Source organism: Indicator indicator, chromosome Z, assembly GCF_027791375.1.
Source record: "Indicator indicator isolate 239-I01 chromosome Z, UM_Iind_1.1, whole genome shotgun sequence".
Classification (NCBI taxonomy): domain Eukaryota; kingdom Metazoa; phylum Chordata; class Aves; order Piciformes; family Indicatoridae; genus Indicator; species Indicator indicator.
Window position 1 is genome coordinate 48,423,185 of NC_072053.1, and position 22,902 is coordinate 48,446,086.

Below are 22,902 nucleotides of genomic sequence, written 5' to 3' on the forward strand. Positions count from 1 at the left end.
AGGACATTGAGTCAGATCTGTGTTTTAATCTTCTCTGTTTCACAAATAAATCTACTAGAATAATTGAATGAGTTAGATTTCAATCTAGAACGTCATCATATATGATAAATTAAGATTCAGGTCAGGTGTTTTTTTTTTTTAATTCAAAGCTACAAACTTTCATAGAAGAGGGGATTTGGAGAGAAATTAGTTTACTAGTCCTTAGAAAGTTCTTCATAACGAAGGGCCTCAAACACAAGTATTATGTAGAACAGCAGAGAGAAAACTGGGATTTAGCCTTCAGAAGAGAAGGCTGAGAGGAGACCTCATCACCTTCTACAACTATCTCAAAGGACGTTGTAGAGAGGTGTGGGTCAAACTCTTCTCACTTGCAACAAGTGACAGGACAAGAGGGAACAGACTCAAATTGTGCCAGGGGAGGTTCAGGTTAGATATTTGAAAAAAATTTCTTCACAGAAAGGGTTATCAAAGACTGGAAGAGGCTGCCCAGGGCAGTAGTGGAGTCAACATCCCTGGAGGTATTTAAAAGATGTGTGGATGTAGTGCTTAGTAGTGGTGAGACTGTGAGCTTAATATGAGGGGTTGGACTTCATGACCTCAAAGGTCTTTCAACCTCAACAATTCTGTGATGCTATAATGGATGTGCCTCTACAGCATCAGAGAAGAGAAAACATGCCATCTGATTAACCACAATGAAACACAACTGGAACACTTGCAGAGAACTGTTATATTCCATGCAACTGCTGTGACTATGGCTGTTAAAAAAATACAGGAAGAATTTTAGAAATGCTTCCAAGTGGTCAGTTCATTGGCTCAAAAAGACAAAAGTAGTTCAGCTGTATAGACTAACCACCATTATTTATATTATTAGAATTACTTAGCTGATCAATATCCAGCAGAATACAAGATTGAAGTACCAGTAGACCTGAAGGACCCTGTTTTAGGAACAGTTTGGCTATTAGTAAAGCCAGCTGCATCTGTAATGATTATTGAGCATCACTCCAAACTCCGAAAAATTTTCCCTTTTAGTCTTACTAGAAGCTTGTGAAGAACTCACTCCTCTGACAGAAATCTTCTGAACTCCATGTAAAATTATTAACGGCCAATGTGCTATATATATCATGTGTGCATTATCTTGTATCCTTCAATTTGCTAAGGAAGATGACCCAAACTTATCTAATCTTCTGTCATAACAGGGGGTTTTGCCCATTGTCTCCTTTTGGCTTTTTTCCTCCGTTTGTTCCAGTTTGTTCTTTGAGCATAGGTGAACATAACTACAGAGAGTATTTCGCATTGAACTTCATTAGTGCCTTGCACAATGGCACTGATGTGTCCATATTTCTTACTGAAAATGCTTTGCTGTGTGTATTCCAGAATCATACCTGCCTTCGTCATGGCCTTGCTGCACCAAGGATTCAGTTCTTCTGTGATCAGCTGGAACACACCTTTCTAATATTTCTTCCTAATGAGTTCCCAGTTTACAACAGAATGTATTAATTACCAACTACATTACTTTACATCTTGCACTGTGAACTTTCTTCATTTCTTGGCATCCAGACCCAATTTGCTTGAGAATACTTCTTAATATTGTCTTATCAGCAGATGTCAGTCCCAATTCTAATTCTTGTTTTGAAGTCACAGAATTGTCAGTGTTGGAAGGGATCTCAAGGATCATCCACTTCCAACCCCCCTGCCATAGGCAGGGACACCTCACACTAGATCAGGTTGCCCAGAGCCTCATCAAGCCTGGCCTTAAAAACTTCCAGGGATGAGGCTTCCACCACCTCCCTGGGCAATGTGTTCCAGTGTCTCACCACCCTTATGGTGAAGAATTTCTTCCTAACGTCTAATCTAAAACCATCCTCCTCTAGGTTGGATCCATTCCCCCTAGTCCTATCACTACCCAACACCCTAAAAAAGTCCCTCACCAACTTTCTTTTAGGCTCCCTTCAGATACCGGAAGGCCACAATAAGGTCTTGGAGCCTTCTCTTCCCCAAACTGAACAACCCCAGCTCTCTCAGTCTGCACTCATAGGAGAGGTGCTCCAGCCCTCTGATCATCCTGGTGGCCCTTTTCTGGACACATTCCAGCATGTCCATATCCCTCTTGTAATAGGAGGGATACTCCAGGTGGGGTTTCTCCAGAGTGGTGTAGAGGGGGAGAATCACCTCCCTCAACCTGCTGGCCACATTTCTCTTGATGCAGACCAGGATGTGATTTGCTTTCTGAGCTGTGCAAGTGCACACTGCTGGCTCATATTGAGCTTCTCATCCACCAGCAACCCCAAGTCCTTTTCTTCAGGGCTGCTCTCAAGCCAGTCACTCCCCAGCCTGTATCAGTGCCTGAGATTGCCCCAACCCAGATGCAGGACCCTGCACTTGGTCTTGTTGACCCTCATGAGGTTGGCTTGTGCCCACCTCTCCAGCCTGTCAAGGTCCCTCTGGATGGCATCCCTTCCCTCCAACGTGTCTGCTGCACCACACAGCTTGGTGTCGTCAGTGAACTTTCTGAGGGTGCACTCAATGCCACTGTCCATGTCACCAACAAAGATATTAAACAAGACTGGACCCAGTACTGAGCCCTGAGGGACTCCACTTGGACACTGACCCATTGACAGCCACTCTTTGGGTGCAGCCATCAAGCCAGTTCTTTATCCACCGAGTGGTCCATCCATCAAACATATATTTTACCAGCTTGGAGACCAGGATGTCATGCAGGACACCATCAAAGGCTTTGCTCAGGTCCAGATAAATGATGTTGGCTGCTCTCCCCTTGTCTGTTGATGTTGTGACCTTGTCATAGATGGCCACCAGGTTTGTCAGGCATGATTTGCCCTTGGTGAAGCTGTGATGATTGTACCAGATCATTTCTTCATTATTATTCTGCCTAAGAAGTGCCTCCAGGAGATTCTGCTCCATGATCTTACCAGGCACAGAGGTGAGACTGACTGATCTGTAGTTCGCTGGATCATCCTTCTTTCCCTTTTTGAAAATGGGAGTTATTTTTCCCCTCTTCCAGTCAGTGGGGACTTCACCAGACTGCCATGACTTTTGAAATATAAGAGAGAAAGTTTTAGCAACCTCATCCACCAGTTCCCTCAGCACCTGCAGATGTATCCCATCAGGTCTCACGGACTTGTGCACTCTCTTCAGATGGTCACAAACCTGATCTTCAGTCACAATGAGCAGTTCCTTCTTCCAGCCCCTGCCATTATCTTCCGTTATTCCAGGAGTGTGGCTGGAGCCCTTGCCAGTGAAGGCTGAGGTAAAAAAGTCGTTGAGAACCTCAGCCTTCTCCAGATCATTTGTCACCAGTTCTCCTGTTTCCAGTCTGAGGGGGTCCACACCTTCCCTAGTCTTGCCTTGGCCTTTTGTTGCTGGGTACGGGCTGCCGGCGAAGCTGCCGCGAAACTGCCGGAACCGCCCCCTCTGCGGCGCAGCCGGGCTTGCCACCGCTTGCACGGGGGCTCCAGGCACAGCTGCCGCCTGAGCAGGGCTTGCCGGTGCCGGGATCGCCGCCGGTGCTGGGGTCGCCGCCGGTGCTGGGGTCGCCGCCGGTGCTGGGTTCACCGCCGGCGCCATTTGAGCTACCCAACGCCCTTCCCCTCCCCCCCCCCCCCCGCCCTCTGCTCTTTGCCAGCACTGCCGCGGCTTTTGCTTTGCTGTCTTGTATCAGGCGCTAGAGATACCCAATATTGTCTCCTGATTTCAGATCTCTGGGTCAGTGGGAAACGGGGGATCTGGACATTTTCTTTCCATTTCTAAGGGTATTGTAGCTAAGCGTTTCCTAGCTCTTAACTCTTCTGTCTCCTTCCCCTTCCTCCACTGTGATCTGAAACTGCTTCTTTGTTAACTCTTAGCTCCCTGCCACTGCCTGCAGAAAAGGTAACCACTTGCCTAGACTTACGTTTCTCTCTCCACAAAACTGTAGCCAACCCTAATATAATGACTAAAGACAGCAAATTCAGGCACGGAAGACAAACCATTGTAGGATTCAAATCACCTGAATAACTCACACTTACGGGGATTGTAAATTCCAGAAACTCAGGTGGAATATGTACTGAAAAGTTACCATATATCCCATATCGACAAAACCAAGGCAATAATCACCAACACCCCAAACCATTGCTTTCACCACGTTCCACGGCTTCATTCTGGCTTCCTTAATCTGAGCATTAATGTGACGAACAAGCTCACTCCTAAACAGTTGTTGAGGGGCAAAGTCTGTTAAGGTTTATTTACAGCGCTGGGCACATACCTTTCCGCATGTACACCTTTCCTCCCCGCACTGGGGGCTTTTATAACAGAACTCTTCCCGAACAACACCCTGATGGGTTCCAAGAACAAAGAACTTCTGCCCCCAAGAGTTCCCGCCACTGTATGTCTGGTGATGGTCTCTTCAGGGGTCAGTGAATGCTTGCCCAGACACGCTGACCAATACCTGACCTGGCGCAAAATGTCCTCGGCTCCCGCCTTGGGAGCGGGACCCTCACATTCTTCCCGCTTGCACGCCTATACCCTTAATTAGCCGAAGCAAAATTACCTCCCCTATGTTTATTTATCACACACTAATTAATCATTCACTTGAGCAATGCCCCACGATTGGATAAGCACCAATTAGTATGAAAGTAGTGGGTTGAAATTCCACCTCCCAACAACATAAAATTGCCAGACCAGCTCAGCTAAAATGAAGCTGTATTTAAAAGCAAAACTATGATCTAGAAATATGGAATGCCATGAATATGTACAAAATATACAATATTTACATATATTTACAACTTATAAACAATGCAAGAATCCCCCTCTCCCTGCTCCCTTCCCCCCTGTACCATGTAAAAGAGTGAAGAGTAGACTGTTAGTACTTAATCACAACAAAGAAAAGCAGTCAAAGTCGGGAGGCCAGCAGAAGCACCAGTGAGTATCTGCTAGAGCAGAAGAGAGTGTACACAACTAACTTTATGTTAGATATCAGACCAATGGAATTAGTTAGACCTTATTATTTTTCCTTTTGCATCCAATGGTAATTTATTTACATTCTACTACTTTCTCTTCAAGATTTGTGGAAAATTTTCCTGAGCACAGCCTAAAGCTACGACACTATTTCAGCCATAACTTTTGTATTTAAAACAGAAAATAATTTTAGAAAATCTTGGTTTATGCAGTGTAACCAGTGTGATGACTAAATCGGTCCTTTCTGTTCTTAAAATCTATGTTTTCCAAATGCCGTTTTCTCTGACATAACACCATACTGTCACAATGTAGTAATTTCAGACTGTTTTTTTTTTTCCTGTTTTCTTCTGTTACTTTTTTTGCTTTGCTGGCTTTGCATTTTTTGTTGCTTTTGGGTTTTGTTTGGGTTTTTTTGGTTTTTTCTTTTTTTTCAATCCAGGAATTGGTCAAGGAGTTCCAGTCGTGGCCCTTATTGTGGAAGGAGGTCCTAATGTTATCTCTATTGTTCTGGAGTACCTGCGAGACACTCCCCCTGTTCCTGTTGTGATATGCGATGGCAGTGGCCGTGCGTCTGACATCCTTGCCTTTGGTCACAAATACTCTGAAGAAGGAGGGTAAGTAATTCTTGTAGTGTGTCCTTCTCCATCCACAGATTCAATCTGGTAGTGAGACAGAGCCCAGAAAATTATTAGCAATAAAGTCCAAAAGTGATACCTTCCTCATATGGCTATTACCATTATCAATAAGAGTGACATACTGGAAGTATCCAGAATAGAAAAAAAAAAAGAGGAGTTAAAGCAACACTAACTCTGTGGAATAAACAGAGGTGGAGAAAACTGTTACTTGCCAAGATATGTAACTGGCAAGTATAGTTGTATGGTATCTTGTAGGTTGCACATGAATGCTTGTGCAATGATATGAGTTTCCACTGTCCCACATTTCTTTGCAGACTCAAGATGAGGCAAGGACAGTATTTAGCTTTATCGTACAAGTGGTTTTGTTGAACCAGGATGTAAGCATACTTTGCAAGTTCCAAAGTACCTATTATAATGCCATCAGCCAGCTACCTCAGCATTCAGGAGCCCATGGAATTACGTACAGCCAGTTCAAGTATTCCCTGACCTGCTGTTGGTAATAAATTAATAGAGTTTTTGATTCTCAAAGAAGTAAGGAGTGGAGGTAGCAGAACTGCCAGTTTGGACTTCTGTAGGGCAGACTTCAGCTTGTCAGCAGACTGATTGGCAGTGTCCCTTGGGAGGCCATCCTGAAGGATAAAGGAGTGGAGGAGGACTGGGCACTTTTCAAGAAGGTAATCTTAAAGGCACAGGAAAAGGCCACCCCTGTGTGCTGAAAGATGAGCTGGCATGGAAGGCCAGTTTGGCTGAATGGAGAGCTTTGGCTGTAACTCAGGAACAAGAGGAGAGTTTGAGGCCTTTGGAAAAGGGGACAGGCCACTCAGGAGGACTACAAAGAAGCAGTGAAGCTATGCAGGGAGAAAATTAGAAAAGCCAAAGCACCACTACAACTCAGTCTGGCTATTGTCATAAAAGATAATAAACATTTTTTCTATAAATACATTAACAACAAAAGGAGGACTAGGGATAATCTTCATCCTTTGTGGGATGCAGGGGGAAACATCGTGACTAAAGATGAGGAAAAGGATGACATTCTTAATGTCTTCTGTGCCTCAGTCTTTAATATCAGGACTAGTTGTTTGCTCGGCAGCCAGCCCGTTGAGCTGGAAGACAGGGATGGGGAACAGAAGGAGACCTTCATAACCTGAGAGGAAATTGCAAGTGATCTACAGAACCACCTAGACACACACAGGTCTATGGGGCCAGTTAGGTGTGATGGTTTTAATGTGCAAGGGGAATTTCAGCCCACCACACTACAACAATGGGTTACACCCAAGAATGCTGAAAGAGTTGGCAGATATGCTTTCCAAGCCATTCTTCATGAATTATCATCAGTCCTGGTTAACCAGGGAGATTAGAAAACGGATGCCAATCTACAGCAAGGGCCAGAAGGACGCTCCCAGGAACTACAGACCCATTAATCTGACTTCAGTTCTAGGGAAGGTCATAGAAGAAATCATTTTGAGTACCAGAACACACCATCTACAGGACAATAAGCTGATCAGGCCAGTCAGAATGGATTCCTGAAAGTAGATCCTGCTTAATGAACCTCATCTCCTTCTATGACAAAATAACCCACTTGGTAGATGAGGGAAAGGCTGTGGATGTCATTTATGTGGAAATCAGTAAAGCATTTGCTACTATCCCAAATAACATCCTTGTGAAAAAAGAAACAATAAAACTGTCTGTCCTAGGCATGGACAGGTGTACACTATGCTGGATCAAATGCTGGCTGGATAGCCAGGCCCAAAGAGTGGTAGGTAAATGGAGTTAGATCCAGTTGTTAGACAGTCACAAGTGGTGTTCTTCAGGGCTCGGTGCCAGGGCCACTCCTGCTTAATATCTTTATCAATGATCTTGACAAGGAGATTGAGTGCACCCTCAGTAAGTTCGCAGATGACTCTGAGATAGGTGGGAGTGATCTGCTTGAAGGTAGGAAGGCAAGGAGAGATTTAATGAAATAAAACAAGGGCAAGTGTAGAGTCTTGCATCTGGGAAAGAACAACCCCATGGACCAGTATAGGTTGGGGGCTGATGTGTTGGAGAGCAGGGAAGGGGAAAAGGACCTGGGGGTCCTAGTGGATGGAAGGTTGACCTTGAGCCAGCAATATGCTCTTTGTGGCCAAGAAGGCCAATGCCATTCTGGGGTGTATTAGAAGAGGTGTGGTCAGGAGGTTGAGAGAGGTACTCCTCTCCCTTGAGTCTGCCCTGGTGAGGCCACATCTGGAATATTTTGTCAAGTTCTGGGCCGCCCAGTTCAAGAAAGAGAAGGAGCTGCTTGAAAGAGTCCAGTGCAGAGCCACAAAAATGATGAAGGGAGTGGAACATCTTTCTTACAAGGAGAGACTGAGGGAGCTGGGTCTCTTTAGCTTGGAGAAGAGCAGACTAAGGGGTGAGCTCATTAATGTTTATAAATGTGTAAGGGGTGAGTGCCAAGAGGATGGAGTCAGGCTCTTCTCAGTGATGCCCAATGACAGGACCAGGGGCAGTGGGTGGAAGTAGAGGTATAGGAAGTTCCACGTAAACATGAGAAAAAAAAATTTCACTGTGAGGGTGACAGAACACTGGAACAGGCTGCCCAGGGAGGGTGTAGAGTCTTCCTCTCTGGAGATATCCAAAACCTGCCTGGATGCATTCCTGTTTGATTTGGTATAGGTGATCCTGCTCTGGCAGGGGGTTGGACGAGATCATCTTTCAAGATCCCTTCCAGCCCTAACACTCTGTGATTCTGTGATCTTTGGAGGCATCTGAGCCCACCTCGACATGTGATTTACTCTAGGTAACCCTTCTTTAGCAGGAGGGTTGGCCTAGATAATCTTCAGAGGTCTTTTCCAAACCCTACCATTCTTTGATTGTGATTTAATAATTTGAAAATGAAACATAAAACTCACACAGATTCTTATAACTATGAGCTACTTCATGCTTTTTTTGTCTAAGTAGCTGCAGTAATCTTCTGATCAGAGCTGAGTGGCAAGGGACTCATTTTCATGTGTCACAATATGTAAGAATATGTATTCACACCTACAGCAGAGTTACACAAATAATAAAACATAAATCCATGAACACTGAGATCTAGGACAAGCACTATGATGTTTTTTTTTAAATAAATGTGATCCTGAACTTACTCAAAACTTCCACTGGGATTAAGATAGTTTTCCACAAATATTTCAATTCATTTTATATTCAGGTTCATGCATAGTCCATCCCTGCATCTGGGATACATCTGAATGTGCTAGGATTCATATGAATCTTTGAAAAGTAATTTTTCTGGTTTCAATGACTTTAATGTTAATACATTTAACATAAACATGCTCCAAAATGTTTTATCCTCTTGCTATGTACCAATACAATTTTCATCTATCTTGTCTGTGGACTGATGTCATCGTGAAAAAGAATACAAAAGAATTAATGTAACTTACTTTAATATATAAAGAGGACTTGAAATGTGGAGAGAGAATTTTACAAGGGCTTGTAGTGACAGGACAAGGGGCAATGGTCTTAAAGTGAAGGAAGATAGCTTTAGATTATGCATAAAAAGGACATTCTTTGTGAGAGGAAGCTGGACTGGCAGAATCAGACTCTGCCATCCTTCAAACAGTCCCATCAGCCATGTAGTAGTCAGGACACTACCAGCTTCCCAAACAGAATGACTCAGAAGCTGGAGAGCAATGGAGACAAATTCCTCCCAAGTGCACCAGGTATGGCACCCCACAAGCCACTGAACCCCCTCAGGTGCCCCTGTATAACAGATTTGCTGTTCTTAGTGAACCTGTTTTCACCAAAAGCAACGTTCAGCAAGCGGAACCAACTAACAGCAGCTATGAAATCTTATCTAGTTTACGTCGTTCAGAGAGGCTAGGGGTGAGCAAACCTACTGTCAGAACATCTGCAGTCAAGAAGAAACGACAGGAGCTTGTCATCGGGGACTCACTTCTGAAGGGTGTTGAGGGTCCTATATGCAGAGCTGATCCACTCTTTAGGGAAGTCTGTTGCCTACCTGGGGCCTGGGTCAAGGACGTAGTAAGAAAACTTCCTACCCTGATCCGCCCAACTGACTGCTACCCATTGTTGGTTTTCCAAGTAGGCAATGATGAAATTTCAAAAATAAGTTTGAGATCAATGAAGAAGGACTTCAGAGCCCTGGGACGAACAGTTAAGAGGTCAGGAACACAAGCAGTATTTGCTTCTGTCCCCCCAAAAGCTATGCCTAATGATGGACTAAACATGAAAATCCAGCAGGTTAATGCCTGGCTGTGGGACTGGTGTCAACAGCAGGTTTTTGGGTTCTTCGATCACAGGCTGCTCTACAAGACACCAGGCCTGCTGACTATAGAAAAAAACTGCTTATCTCTGAGAGGAAAAAGAATCCTGGGACAAGAACTGGCAGGTCTGGTTGATAGGTCTTTAAACTAATTTCAAAGGGGGAAGAGGGAAAAACCAGGCTCACTGAGGACATTCCTGGGACAATTGTGAGGCAGGGGACCATCTTCACTGCTATCCCAGGGGCTGTAGGGGATAGTGGATTATGCAACACCCACAATGGTAACAGATGCTCCTCTGCTAAGTCTCTGAAGTGTCTGTATACCAATGCAAGAAGCATGGGGAATAAGCAAGATGAACTGGAAATCTGGGTGCAGTCAGAGGGTTATGATCTTGTTGCAATTACAGAGACATGGTGGGACAGCTCCCATGGCTGGAATGTGGTTATGGACAACTGTGTACTCTTCAGGAAGGACAGGCTGACAAGGCAAGGTGGTGGAGTTGCTCTCTATGTGATTAAGCAACTAGAATGTGTTGAGCTCAACCCAGGGGGAGATGATAGAAGCATTAACAGCTTATGGGTAAGAGTGAAGGGACATGGAAACATGAGTGATGCAGTTGTGGGTGTTTACTACAGACTGCTGAACCAGGAAGAAGCTACTGATGAGGCAGCTGGAAGTAGCCTCAAGATCAAGTGGCCTTCAACCACTTGGATTAGTTGGAAACATCACACAGCCAAGCACAAACAGTGCAAAAGGTTCCTGCAGTGCCTTGATGACAACTTTCTCCTGCAAGTAGTTAAGAACCAACAAGGAGAAGTGCAATGGTGGACCTGATATTAACAGACAAAGAAGGACTGGTTTCAGATGTCAAGGTTGGGGGTAATCTTGGTTGCAGTGACCATGACATGTTAGAGTTTAATATCAACAGACAAAGAAGCAGGGTGATAAGTAAAATTTCAACCCTAGACTTTAAAAGGGCCAACTTTCCTCTCTTCAAGAATCTACCTGGAAATATCCAGTCGACTAGGGCTCTGGAAGGAAGGGGGGCCCAAGAGAGCTGTTTAATATTCAAACATTACATCCTCCAAGCTCAAGAGAAATGTATTCCCTTGAAAAAAAAATCAACTAAGGCAAGCAGAAGACCTGCATGGGTAAGCAAGGAACACTTAGTAAAACTCAAAACCAAAAAGGAGGTTTACAACATGTGGACAAAAGGACTGGTCAGTTGGGAGGATTATAGAGGTATAGCCAGAGAATGTAGAGATGCAACAAGGAAAGCCAAGGCCCTCCTGGAACTGAATCTCGCAGGAGGGGTGAAGGAGAACAAGAAGAGTATTTTCAAATATATCAATGATAAAAGGAAGAGCAGGCAAGAGGTGGACCCACTGCTGAATGAGAGGGGAGATGCAGTAACTGATCATGCAGAGATGGCAGAGTTGCTGAATGCCTTTTTCGTCTCAGTCTTCACTCCGAAAACCAGCCCTCAGGAACCTCAGTCTCTAGAAGCAAGGGAGCAGAACTGGAGAGATGTGGACACTCCGCTGGTCAGTCAGGACGGGGTTAGAGATCTCTTATACCATCTGAAGACACACAAATCCATGGGCCCTGATGGGATGCATCCATGAGTGCTGAGAGAGCTGGCTGATACTGTTGCTGAACCTCTCTCCATCATCTCTGAAAAGTCCTGGTGAACAGGAGAGGTGCCTGATGACTGGAAGAAAGCAAATGTCCCTCCAGTCTTCAAAAAAGGCAAGAAGAAGGACCCAGGCAGCTACCGACCAGTCAGCCTCACCTCCATCCCTGGAAAGATGATGGAGCAGCTCATCCTGGAGGTCATCTCTAACGACATGGAAGACAAGAAGGTTATCAGGAGTAGCCAACATGGATTTACCAAGGGGAAATCTTGTCTAACTAATCTGATAGGCTTCTATTAAATTATGACCAAGTGGGTAGATGAGGGAAGAGCAGTGGATGTCATATATCTTGATTTCAGAAAAGCTTTTGATACTGTCTCCCATAACATCCTCATAGAAAAGCTCAGGAGATGTGGCATAGATGGTTGGTCAGTGAGGTGGATTACAAACTGGCTCCACAACAGAGTTCAGAGGGTCATCATCAGTGGCACAGAGTCAACTTGGAGGCCTGTGGTGTCCCCCAGGGATCAGCACTGGGTCCAGTTTTGTTCAATATCTCTATCAACGACCTGGATGAGGGCATTGAGAGTACTCTCAGCAAGTTCACTCATGATACAAAACAGGGGGGGTTGGCTGACACCCCATCCGGCTGTGCAGCCATCCAGTGTGACCTGGACAGGCTGGAGAGCTGGGTGCAGGCAAACCTCAGGAAGTTTAATAAGGACAGGTGCAAGGTCCTACATCTGGGGAGAAATAGAAACAGGCACCAGTACGGGTTAGGGTTTGCCCTGCTGGAGAGTAGCTGCACAGAGAAAGACCTTGGAGTGCTGGTGGACAGCAAGATCTCCGTGGAACAACAATGTGCTCTTGTGGCCAAGAGAGCCAATGGGATCCTGGGATGTATCAAGAAAGGTGTGTTCAGCAGTCAAGGGAAGTTCTTCTACCTCTCTACTCTGCCCTGGTGAGACCACACCTGGAATACTGTGTCCAGTTTTGGGCTCCCCAGTTCAAGAGAGACAGAGAACTGCTGGAGAGAATCCAATGGAGAGCCACGAGGATGATTAGGGAACTTGAGCATCTTCCCTATGAAGAGAGACTGAGATCTCTGGGGCTGTTTATTCTTGAGAAGAGAAGACTGAGAGGGGATCTCATCAATGTGATCAATATCTGAGGGGTGGGTGTCAAGTGGAAGGGGCAAGGCTCTTTTCGGTGGTTCACAGTGATAAGAAAAGGAACAACGGATTCAAACTTGAACATAGAAGATTTCACCTCACCATGAGGAGAAACTTCTTTACAGTGAGGGTGACAGATCACTAGAACAGGCTGCCCAGGGGGGGTGGCATCTCCTTCTCTGGAGACTTTCAAAACCCACCTGGATGCATTCCTGTGCAGACTACCCTAAGTGATCCTGCTCTGGCAGGGGGGTTGGTCCTGATGATCTCTTGAGGTCCCTTCCAACCTCTGATATACTGCGATACTGTGATAAGGGTGGTAAGACACTGGAACAGATTGCCCAGAGAAGCTATGGATGCCCTATTGCTGTAAGCTGGAAGGTCAAGTTGGACAGGGCTTTGAGCAACCTGACCTGATGAAAGATGCCCCTCCCCAACAGAAAGGAATTGAAGTAGGTGATCTTTCAAAAGTCCCTTCCAAACCGAACCATTCCGTGATTCTGTTTCATGATCACAAATTCCCGCCTGTAAGAAAGTCAAGTGGTAGAATCCCTAGAGGCAGGATAAGCAGGTAATTTTTCACCTGAGACATGAAAGCTGTTATTCTCCCTGACTGTGAGCGTTCTTTCTGTAGTTGTGCCAGTCCAGACCATGCCTGAAATTTGTAAAGCTAGCTAGTGGGAATTTCTGGATGCTGACCCTGCTTCAGAAAACATCAATTAAAATGAAATGGTGTTTTTAGGAATTCCACAATAATATTTAATTCAGAAAAATCTATGAGTTAAATACACTATATATCCAAATACACTAGATTTCAGATACAAATTGGGTATTTTTCACTCTCTGTAACCTGCTTTTGAATAGTGCTTAGCAAGATGAGCAGAATACTGAATAACTGGCATATTAACTGAGTTCAGCTCTTATCTTTTTCTTTCAGATGGAATCTAAGTGGGTTATACAAATTGTGTCTGTTAGACTCTAAATCAGTGTAGCACATCCACATCGTGTAGAATTCAATTCTGCATTCCACTGTGCAATCAGACTATAAAGACAAAAATTTTGGCTGCGGGCTGCAAATCAGAGTCTTGTCTGAGACATGGCTTATCTTTCAGATGATACGCACTGGATATCTGATCTCTATCAAAACCTTTTTGATTCGTGGCAGCAACAGACTCAGCATTTGCATATTGGTATTATCATGCTGCCTTTTCAGTGTCTTAAATTTTCATTCATTGAAGACCCATAGAAATTAATTTTCTAATATAGGAATGTATGTGTACTAAACACTGGTGTGAGTTTTTACGTTTATTTGAAAGCTTATTTCAGAGGAGTGGGGAAATATATCTGGAGGTAAAGGAGGACAAAATGTAGCACTCTACTAGAGTTCTGTGGTGTGGTGCCAATCTCTTGTCTCCAAGACATCCTTAAGAGTATTGGACAATTGCATATTTGCCTAACAGATCCTTTTGTGTTGGGTTACACAGAACTGTGATGTGTGTGCCTCCCCTCCTCTTTGTCCTTCCTAATAGATTTCCATTATATTGTATTATAATATTAAATTATATTAATCAAGGTGCAGTACCCCTTTGCGATGTCAGAGTGTATGTGTTTCCTTGAAAAGAGACAAGATGCTTGACTCTGCCTTATTTTAAGGTCTAATTATAGGCTTTCCTCATGAAAATGTGACATTTCATTCACCTAGGGCAGTCTTTTGTGCGTATTGTAATTGTAGGCAAGACCTTGCTGGGCTGCAGTGGAATGAGGCTGCCAGCACAACACAGAGAGCTGTGCCTGTACTGCCTTGCAGGGGGTGCTGTCTGCAGCTATGTGATGTACCAAGAATGGGTCAGAAGGAAATGAAACATATCTTAAAGATGTCTCTGAAGTTAAATCAATTTGAGCCCTCAGTATTGCATCTCTCTCACTGAATTTGCAGGAGGAAAGGAAGGCAAATACGCAGTTTCCTACTCAGCTGAGGTTGCAGCATTATGAATATCAGATATGCAGAATTAATGTAGGTGTGCTTTTTATTTTAAGTTGACCATAACTATAATATCAGGGACTACATACTGCCTTGGTCTGAAAAGTCTTGGACAGAGTATTAAGAATGAAAGGTGGCTGCATTTTGCTATAAGAAAATAAGCTGAGTAAGTTCCCAGTACCTTTTACAATTTAATGACAAAGATACATACATCAGAAATGGCTTAAATGCAACCTTCCTCATGTGGTGAACTGGAATAAATATCTGACTGATCATCACTTCTGGCCTTGATTTAAAGCTCAGGTTCTCCAGACTCTGAAGCGCTTGGTTTCTCATTTACTTAAAAGCTGAAAATATGTTGAATAGTGTTGAGATCACAAACACTCAAGTTTAGTCCCTACTGCAAATATCCTAGTTGTTCGTAGCTCTCCTACACATAAAAGTGTAACCAAGCATATCTTTTCACTTCATTGTCTTGCATAAAAGCACAATCTGGAAGGAAAACAACTGTAAAGTGCAACTACTTGTGGGGTCATTTGGTAGTTTCAAACCCTCAGAGATTCTTAAATGCTGAATTTAAAATGCAAAAAATTAAACACTCAGTGTGTCACTTCTTAGACAAATATTTCCTTACAGAATGAGAAATTGCCTGCAATATTCTAATATAGTCTCCAACCTGAGTTTACAGCGTATTAACTATTCCATCAGTTCTACTCCTGCAAGTATGAGACCCTTAAGGGGTTCAGTTCAGTGCCATAAAAATGTACTTCTAATGTCCACAAGGAAACATAAAACATTTTTTGTGCTTTGAATCTGCATCCTCATGTGAGAGTCATTGAAGATTGCCTTGGGATTGATCTGTCTGCATCCACTGTGGCATAGATTTTAGGCTTCATAACTGAAGTGTGTTACTTAAACCTTTTTATTTTCTAATAGGGGAGGTATAGCGACTTTTCTCTTTGAGCAAAAGAGATCATAGTATAGGTATGATTTGGGTATTTTGCATTCCCCATGGTATCTCCAACAACATGGAGGATCCTGAGTACTTTCACATCTGAATTATTTTGATGATTGTTTTCACACTGCATATTTTGATATCATTACTTTTCTCTTGTAACAAAGTACTTTGCAGTCAAAAGATAGAGAGAAGAGCATAATTTGTTGAAATACAATCATCCCTCCCTTGGTGAGGGGGCAATCATTTTATAAACATAGGGAAAAATTATGGAGAAGAACAACCATCAGTGAAGAGCTTCTGGTAAAGCTGTTTCCTCATGAAATCACCCAGGAAGCGTCCCTGTTTGAATAGAACAGAGATTTCTTTTCTGTCTCTTGTAATAACAATGCTATGAAAAATGCATGGAACATGAGAAATTCAGTCAGCTCCACAGAGTTTCATAACTGTGTCTTATTTGTAATTCCAATGGAATAAAATATCAGCAGAATCTCTGAAAGAGAAAGAAAGGAAGGAAGAAAGAGAGAAAGATAAAGATAAAATCACACATTAAAAGCTAGAAACACATTATGTGCAGTTCACTGAATGAAGTGTTTGATCCAGAGAATTTCAAAACATTTTGATAATTATAAGGTTTTTTAAATCCATAATTCATGTACCAGTATAGGTTTGGGACTGACTTGTTGGAGGGCACCCTGGGGGAAAGGGACCTGGTGGGGTTTTGATGGACAGAATTATGACCAGAGCTAGACCATTAGCCAGAAATGTGCCCTTGTGGGCAAGATTAAAAGGGGTGTGGTTAATGGGTCGAGAGAGGTTCTCCTCCCCCTCTACTCTGCCCTGGGAGGCTGCGTCTGGAATATTGTGTCCAGTTCTGGGTCCCTCAGTTCAAGAATGACTGGGAACTGCTTGAATGAGTCCAGCACAGAGCCATAAAGATAATTAAGGGAGCAGAACATCTGCTTTATGAGGAAAGGCTGAGGGATCTGCATCTCTTTAACTTGCAAGAGATTAAGGGGTGACCTCATTAATATTTATAAATATGTGAAGGGCGAGTGTCAGGAGGATGGAGCCAGGGTCTTCTCAGTAATGTCCAGTGACAGGACAAGGGGCAATGGGTGCAAGCTGGAGCATAGGTTTCATGTAAACATAAAGAAAAACTTTTTTGCTATGAGGGTGACAGAGCACTGGAACAGGATGCCCAGAGAGGTTGTGGAGTCTCCATTGCTGGAGACATTCAAAACCTGCCTGGATGCATTCCTCTGTGTGTGTGTACACTAGGTGATCCTGCTCTAACAGAGGGGTGAGACTAGATGATCTTTTAAGGTCCCTCCCAATCCCCAACATTTTGTGATTCTGTGATAAGACTAAAGGACAAGATGCCATCCAGAAGGACCTGGACAGTCTTGAGAGGTGGGCTAGGGAGAATCTCATGAAGTTTTACACACTGGAATGGACTGCCCAGGGAGATGGTGGAGTCACTGTCCCTCGAGGTGTTTAAGGAAACATTGGATGTGGTACTTAGTGACATTGTCTATTCGATTTGGTGGTGTTAGGTCATAGGCTGGACTTGATGATTTCAGAGGTCTATTCCAGCCTCAATAATTCTGTGATTCTGTGAGGTTCAATGAGGTGAAGTGCAAGGTCCTGTACCTAGGTTGAAGCAACCCTTGATATCAATACAAACTAGACAATAATGAAATTGAGAGCAGCCCTGCAGAAAAGGACCCAGGACTACTGGTGGACAAAGAGCTGGATGGGAGCCAAAAATGTACACTTGTAGCCCAGAAGGCAGATGGCGTCCTGGCTGCATCAAAAGAAGCACAGCCAGCAGGTTGAGAGAGGTGATTCTGCCACTCTGCTCTAGTGAGACCTGACCTGGAATACTATGTCCAGCTCTGGGGCCCCCAACACAAGAGAGACATGGAACTGCTAGAGAAGGTCCAGAGGAGGGCCGCACCAAGACGGTCAGAGGGCTGGAGCACCTCTCCTGTGAAGACAGGGTGAAAGAATTGGGGCTGTTCAGCCCAGAGAAGAGAAAGCTCCAGGGAGACCTTGTAACTACTTTTCATTATCTGAAGGGAATCTACAGGATGACTGTATTTAGAAGGGCTTGTAGTGATAGGACGAACATGATCAAAATTTTTTTCTGGAACAGTGTTTCAGCAATTCCAGTCCTTCAAACATGTCCAAAACAACCTGCAGTAATTTATTGTCTATCTCTTACTTGTATGACCTATGACACTTGGCTGAAGTTGCCGTGTTCCCTCCTGTCTGGTTTTCCACTCCATCTTTTCTTTTTGAATTTCAGACTTATCAACGAGTCTTTGAGAGACCAGTTGCTAGTTACCATACAGAAGACTTTCACATATACCCGAACCCAGGCACAGCACCTCTTTATTGTCCTCATGGAGTGCATGAAGAAGAAGGAGCTGGTATGTTTACATTTTCCTTACAGGCAAATGAAGAGCTCTATGTATTGCTTTGATCATGTCTTTCAGGTGTCTGTTGAAGGATTTCACAAAGCTGATCCCTGTAGTCCATACTCTAAAAGGATGCTATACTATCCTGATTTTTGTTTGTTTTAATCTACTTTTCCCCCAGTTGAAGTGATTAATCCAACAGATCTGTTCCCTTTGTAGATTCCTCTACATATCCTTTGTCAGGACAAAATCCAGCTAGTAGAATATGGATATCATTCAGTCATCCTACGACGTACAATTAAAACTCTACCTCATTCACCTACAAAAAACCTCTGGAAGCATATTTGTTTATCTGACTGTGGGGTCATATTTTAAAGATGCTGTAGAGCTGCACAGGTATCACTAGGGCTACTATTTTACTGTGGAAATGTGTGAAGGGGATGTGTGAAGCTCCTGTTCTGCAGTGGCAAGGCTGTCCCATACTTCTATTTTCTAGAAGAACACACGATCCTTCAACAGTTTCTGTGAGTTCCACATGATGCTGCTTTTGAAGAAGAAAAATCACATTATAAAAAAATTAAGGTTCAGTTCCAGTCATTTTTATTTCTTACGAACTGAATATATGTGCTTCAAATTCTTAACTTAATGTTTCTTCTAGGCTTTATTTTTCTTTTTATATCACATTTTCCAAGTTGATGACAATGTGCAACCCTTTGGCTATGGTAGCATTCAAAAAGAAAGATTTCAGTTGTTTTACAGAAGTTTAATTTTCTGTGTGAGTTTTTTGTGACTTCATCCTCTGCAATACCTTTTAATTTTAGTTGAAAATATGGTATAGAGTAATTAATATCATTGGAGAGAAACAGTTAGAAAATCTTTTAAAAAGAGAGGCTGTCCTTTTAGATAGAGCTTTACAAAATGCAAGGTTTTTCTTTATCTGGTTTAGCTTGACAAAAGCATAGTATTCTGTTCAGTAGCTATTAGTTTGTGCATCCATAAAAAAGTGGTCAGCCTTCCTCATGTTCCACAATCATCTGGCAGATACCTTGGACAATAACAGAGAGGGGAGAATTCCAGGGACAGCTTTTCAGGGAAGACATGACATCAACATGCAGTTTCACTATGCCATTGCAAAGCAGATGGTTGATGAAACTGGAAATACATCTGTCCCTGCTGCCTTCTTCCTCCCACAGTCAGAATGCAAACTATATAGCAGACTTTAGACACCCTTTAGCTATTCACAAGCAGGCAGTGCAGCAAATAAGGTATAGACTGTCACCCCTTCCCTTGGTAAACTACATCTATTTTCTTTCTTTTTTCCTTTTTTTCCCTCCAACATCTCCTCTGCATTAAAGACCCTCAGAAAAATATGATTGTGCTTGATAAATACCTTTCCTATCCATTTATAATTGTCAAGATGTGCCATGACCTCAGTGGGACTGGAGTCTTCTTTGTATGTGTAGTATATATATGTGTTTCAGCCTACCTTATTGTTGAATTTGCTGTAAGATTTCTTATCAGTGATTAGCAGAGGAACCTCCTTAGGGAAGTAGAATTAGTTCTTTTATGCCCACTTCTGTTAATGCAATATAATAATAAATACATATAGGATGTACTTGTGAGTGTTCTACATGCAAACATAAAAATTATACTTAATGATAGGTCATAGAGTCATAGAATCATTTTGGTTGGGAAAAGATCATTAAGACCATTGACCCCAACCATTATCTAACTCCACCAAGTCTGGTGCTAAACCACATCTCTTAGCACCATCTCTCTGTGGTTTTTTTTCACACCTCCAGGGATGGTGATTCAACCACCTCCCTGGGCGGCCTATTACAGTGTTTGATAACCCTTTCAGTGAAGAAGTTTCTTCTTATAACTGATTAAACTTACACTGGTGGAAGCTGAGGGCGTTTCCTCTCACCCTATCACTTGTTACTGGGGAGAAGAGACCAACATCCACCTTCGCTACAACTTCCTTTCAGATAATTGTAGAAAGCAGCCTGGTGTAAAGCTCTTTCAGTGAGCTCTGCTATCTCCTGGGCTGGAATCCTTTCCTCCCTTTGAGACAGGTGTACCCCATCTGTCAGCAGGCCTGGTGTCCTGTAAATCAACCCATGATTAAGGAACCCAAATTCCAGCTGATGATGCTAGGTTCAGAGCCAGGCATTGATATGCTGGTTCTTCCTGTTTATTCACTCATCGTTCCCCATAACTGGGGGTACAGAGGAGAATGCTGCTTGTTCTCCTTAACCAATTGTCCCAAAGTTCTGAAGCCTCTCTTCATTGTCCCTGGGTTTCTTGTTGTTACTTCATAACCACCTACCTGAAATGGAAGTAATTTGAGGGCTGTGCTAGGGAAGGAAGCTTTCTCCTTACATCACTAACCTGAGCCCCATGGAGGCAGTAGACTTCTCTAAAAAAATGGGTCTGGGCTACATATCAGGCCTTCCACTCCCTTTAAAAGTGAGTCAGCTATGACAATACCTATCTTTTATTCTTTACTGAAGAGATTTCGATGCATGGTGCAGACCAACTAAACCTCAGCAGCATCTCCAGGCTCAGTGAACCAGCATCCTTGCCATCATTCATTCCCCTTGCACAGTGTTGTAACTATCTTGCAAGGGCAGCTGGGAAGGTGGGGTGGTTACTGGGGAGGCTTGACTGCAGTGCCTGTTGCACCATACAGGAACTTGTTGCCATTACCCTCTGCTTTCCAAGTCACCATATTCAGGCAGGCAGAGAGAGGACAGTGCTTTCTCCATATCATGAACACCATCTGCCTGTTGGACTTATTTCAGAGAGGGCAGGATGTGACTCCAAGGGTCTCTGTCTCACTTTCTCTGATAGTCCTCAGACAATAGAAGAAGAAAGGAATGAGGAGGGGAGGCAGTGAGAGATGAAGAGCAAAAGGAAAGGGGAAAGCGAGGCAGGAAGGAGAAAAGGCATACAGGCAGGGAAGAAGGAAGGAACAAAGACAGAAATTAGAGGCAGACATTGAATTATCAAGACTGGGAAAATACAATTCTGGATTGTTCCAGACATCTAAATCCAGAACTGGTTGTCAAATTCTGAACCAGCTTCTGCTACTGCAAAGTTATCTGTGAAGTTTTTATCTGCAGTATTGACACCAGGATTTTTATTCCAAACAAAGTTTGTGCCTTTGTTACTAGCTTGTTTGCGCTTTTGTAACCTCTTTTACCATTGACATTATTTTCCTACATGTCTTTTGAAGACATGTATTAGCCAGGAGATGGTTTGTCCAAAATTAAGTGTTCTGAATTTGGATTTATACCACTAACCCAACCCAACCATACTAAAGAACAGCACATTAAAACAATTGCTTCTCACTGGTACCTTAGTTGTACTCAGAGTATTAATTCTAACATTTGTATACTAGAAAGGTTATGTGTCTGAGGTGTTGCTAGACTAATGATGTTCTTTAAGACTCATAACCTTGTATATGAATATAAAAGAAAGGTGATACCGATCATGATGAAGATTGCATAACCAGAGGAGATGGATGACTGTAGAGATGTGAAGTATTCCCAGGTGTGAATGGTCCTATCTCTTGTCCTTCTTTAGTCTTCACCTTCTGGTTTGGTAGTGCGTAAACCAAAATAACACTTGATGACCTGACTTAATCATTAGTCTAATCTCCTCTTTTCCTAATGAAAAAAAATTGTTCAGAGAGCTCAGCACCAACCATAGTGATGGTAGCTGTTTTCCTCAAGTTCGTGGCCAGTCCACCCAACTGTCTGACTCTGTAACTGCTGAATTCATAGGGACCAAAGCAGACAGTGCAGGAGAGGATTTCCAAATCTGAGTTTGATACCAAACAGTTAAGTACTAACCGTGTACAGGAAGGAAGATGCTCTTGTAGCAAAGTACATAAATACAGATGAATCACGGATGTGGAGAGAAAAAACAATCTTTGGAAAGGAAAATAAAGCTGTCTTTGGAATAATTTTTCCTACTCAACCTACTTAGAATGTGGAAAAAGGCTGGCATCTCTTTTGTAAATTTGATGTAAGTCTGACGGCTAGGCAAAAACCATGATCATAATAAGATCATCAGAACATTTTCATATTTTCAACTCCACTCTTAAAGAATAGTCTCTGAATTGTATACCCAGGAAGCATCATTATTATGATCTGCAGCGTTCTATTTGTTTGATAAAGTGTAATCTCCTTTGTTGAATAAAATCTGAGCACACAAGCTGGCCGATGAGACCACAGAATAGGAGCAGTCTAGGTCTATTAAGTTTGCAAGACAGAGCAAATTCCGTTTCTCAACTTAATGAGTAGTTTTTATTAAGTCATAAAGTTAGCTGTGTTGATACAGCAAGCATCAGAGTTTATATTCAGAAATGCATTGGGACGGAGGTGCTTGATGAGATCTGTTGCACAAAAATCTATTTAAGTAGACTATACAGGTCTGTATATATAATTGTAGATTACAAGGGTAGGGGAGTATTTTGCATAAAATTTATGTAGATTCTCTACTGCCACATTTTATAGAATCATAGAATCATAGAATCAACCAGGTTGAAAAAGACCTCCAAGATCATCCAGTCCAACCGATCACCCAGCCCTAAGCAATCCACTAGATCATGGCACTAAGTGCCTCATCCAGTCTTCTCTTGAACATCTCCAGTGATGGCGACTCCACCACCTCCCTGGGCAGCCCATTCCAATGGGCAATCACTCTCTCTGTGAAGAACTTCCTCCTAATATCCAGCCTATACCTCTCCTGGCACAACTTGAGACTGTGTCCCCTTGTTCTGCTGCTGGTTGCCTGGGAGAAGAGACCAACCCCCACCTGGCTACAACTTCCCCCCAGGTAGTTGTAGACAGCAATGAGGTCACCCCTGAGCCTCTTCTTCAA

General features: G+C 43.1%; 1 protein-coding gene across 1 annotated transcript in view; it reads left to right on the forward strand.

Annotated features, from left to right (window-relative positions):
- TRPM3 (transient receptor potential cation channel subfamily M member 3) overlaps nt 1-22,902 on the forward strand; it is a 302,338-nt gene that overhangs the window by 190,931 nt on the left and 88,505 nt on the right. The window contains exons 7-8 of the mRNA XM_054397381.1: nt 5,390-5,564; nt 17,901-18,024. Coding sequence (XP_054253356.1) covers nt 5,390-5,564; nt 17,901-18,024 — 299 coding nt within the window. The remainder of the gene's footprint in view (nt 1-5,389; nt 5,565-17,900; nt 18,025-22,902) is intronic.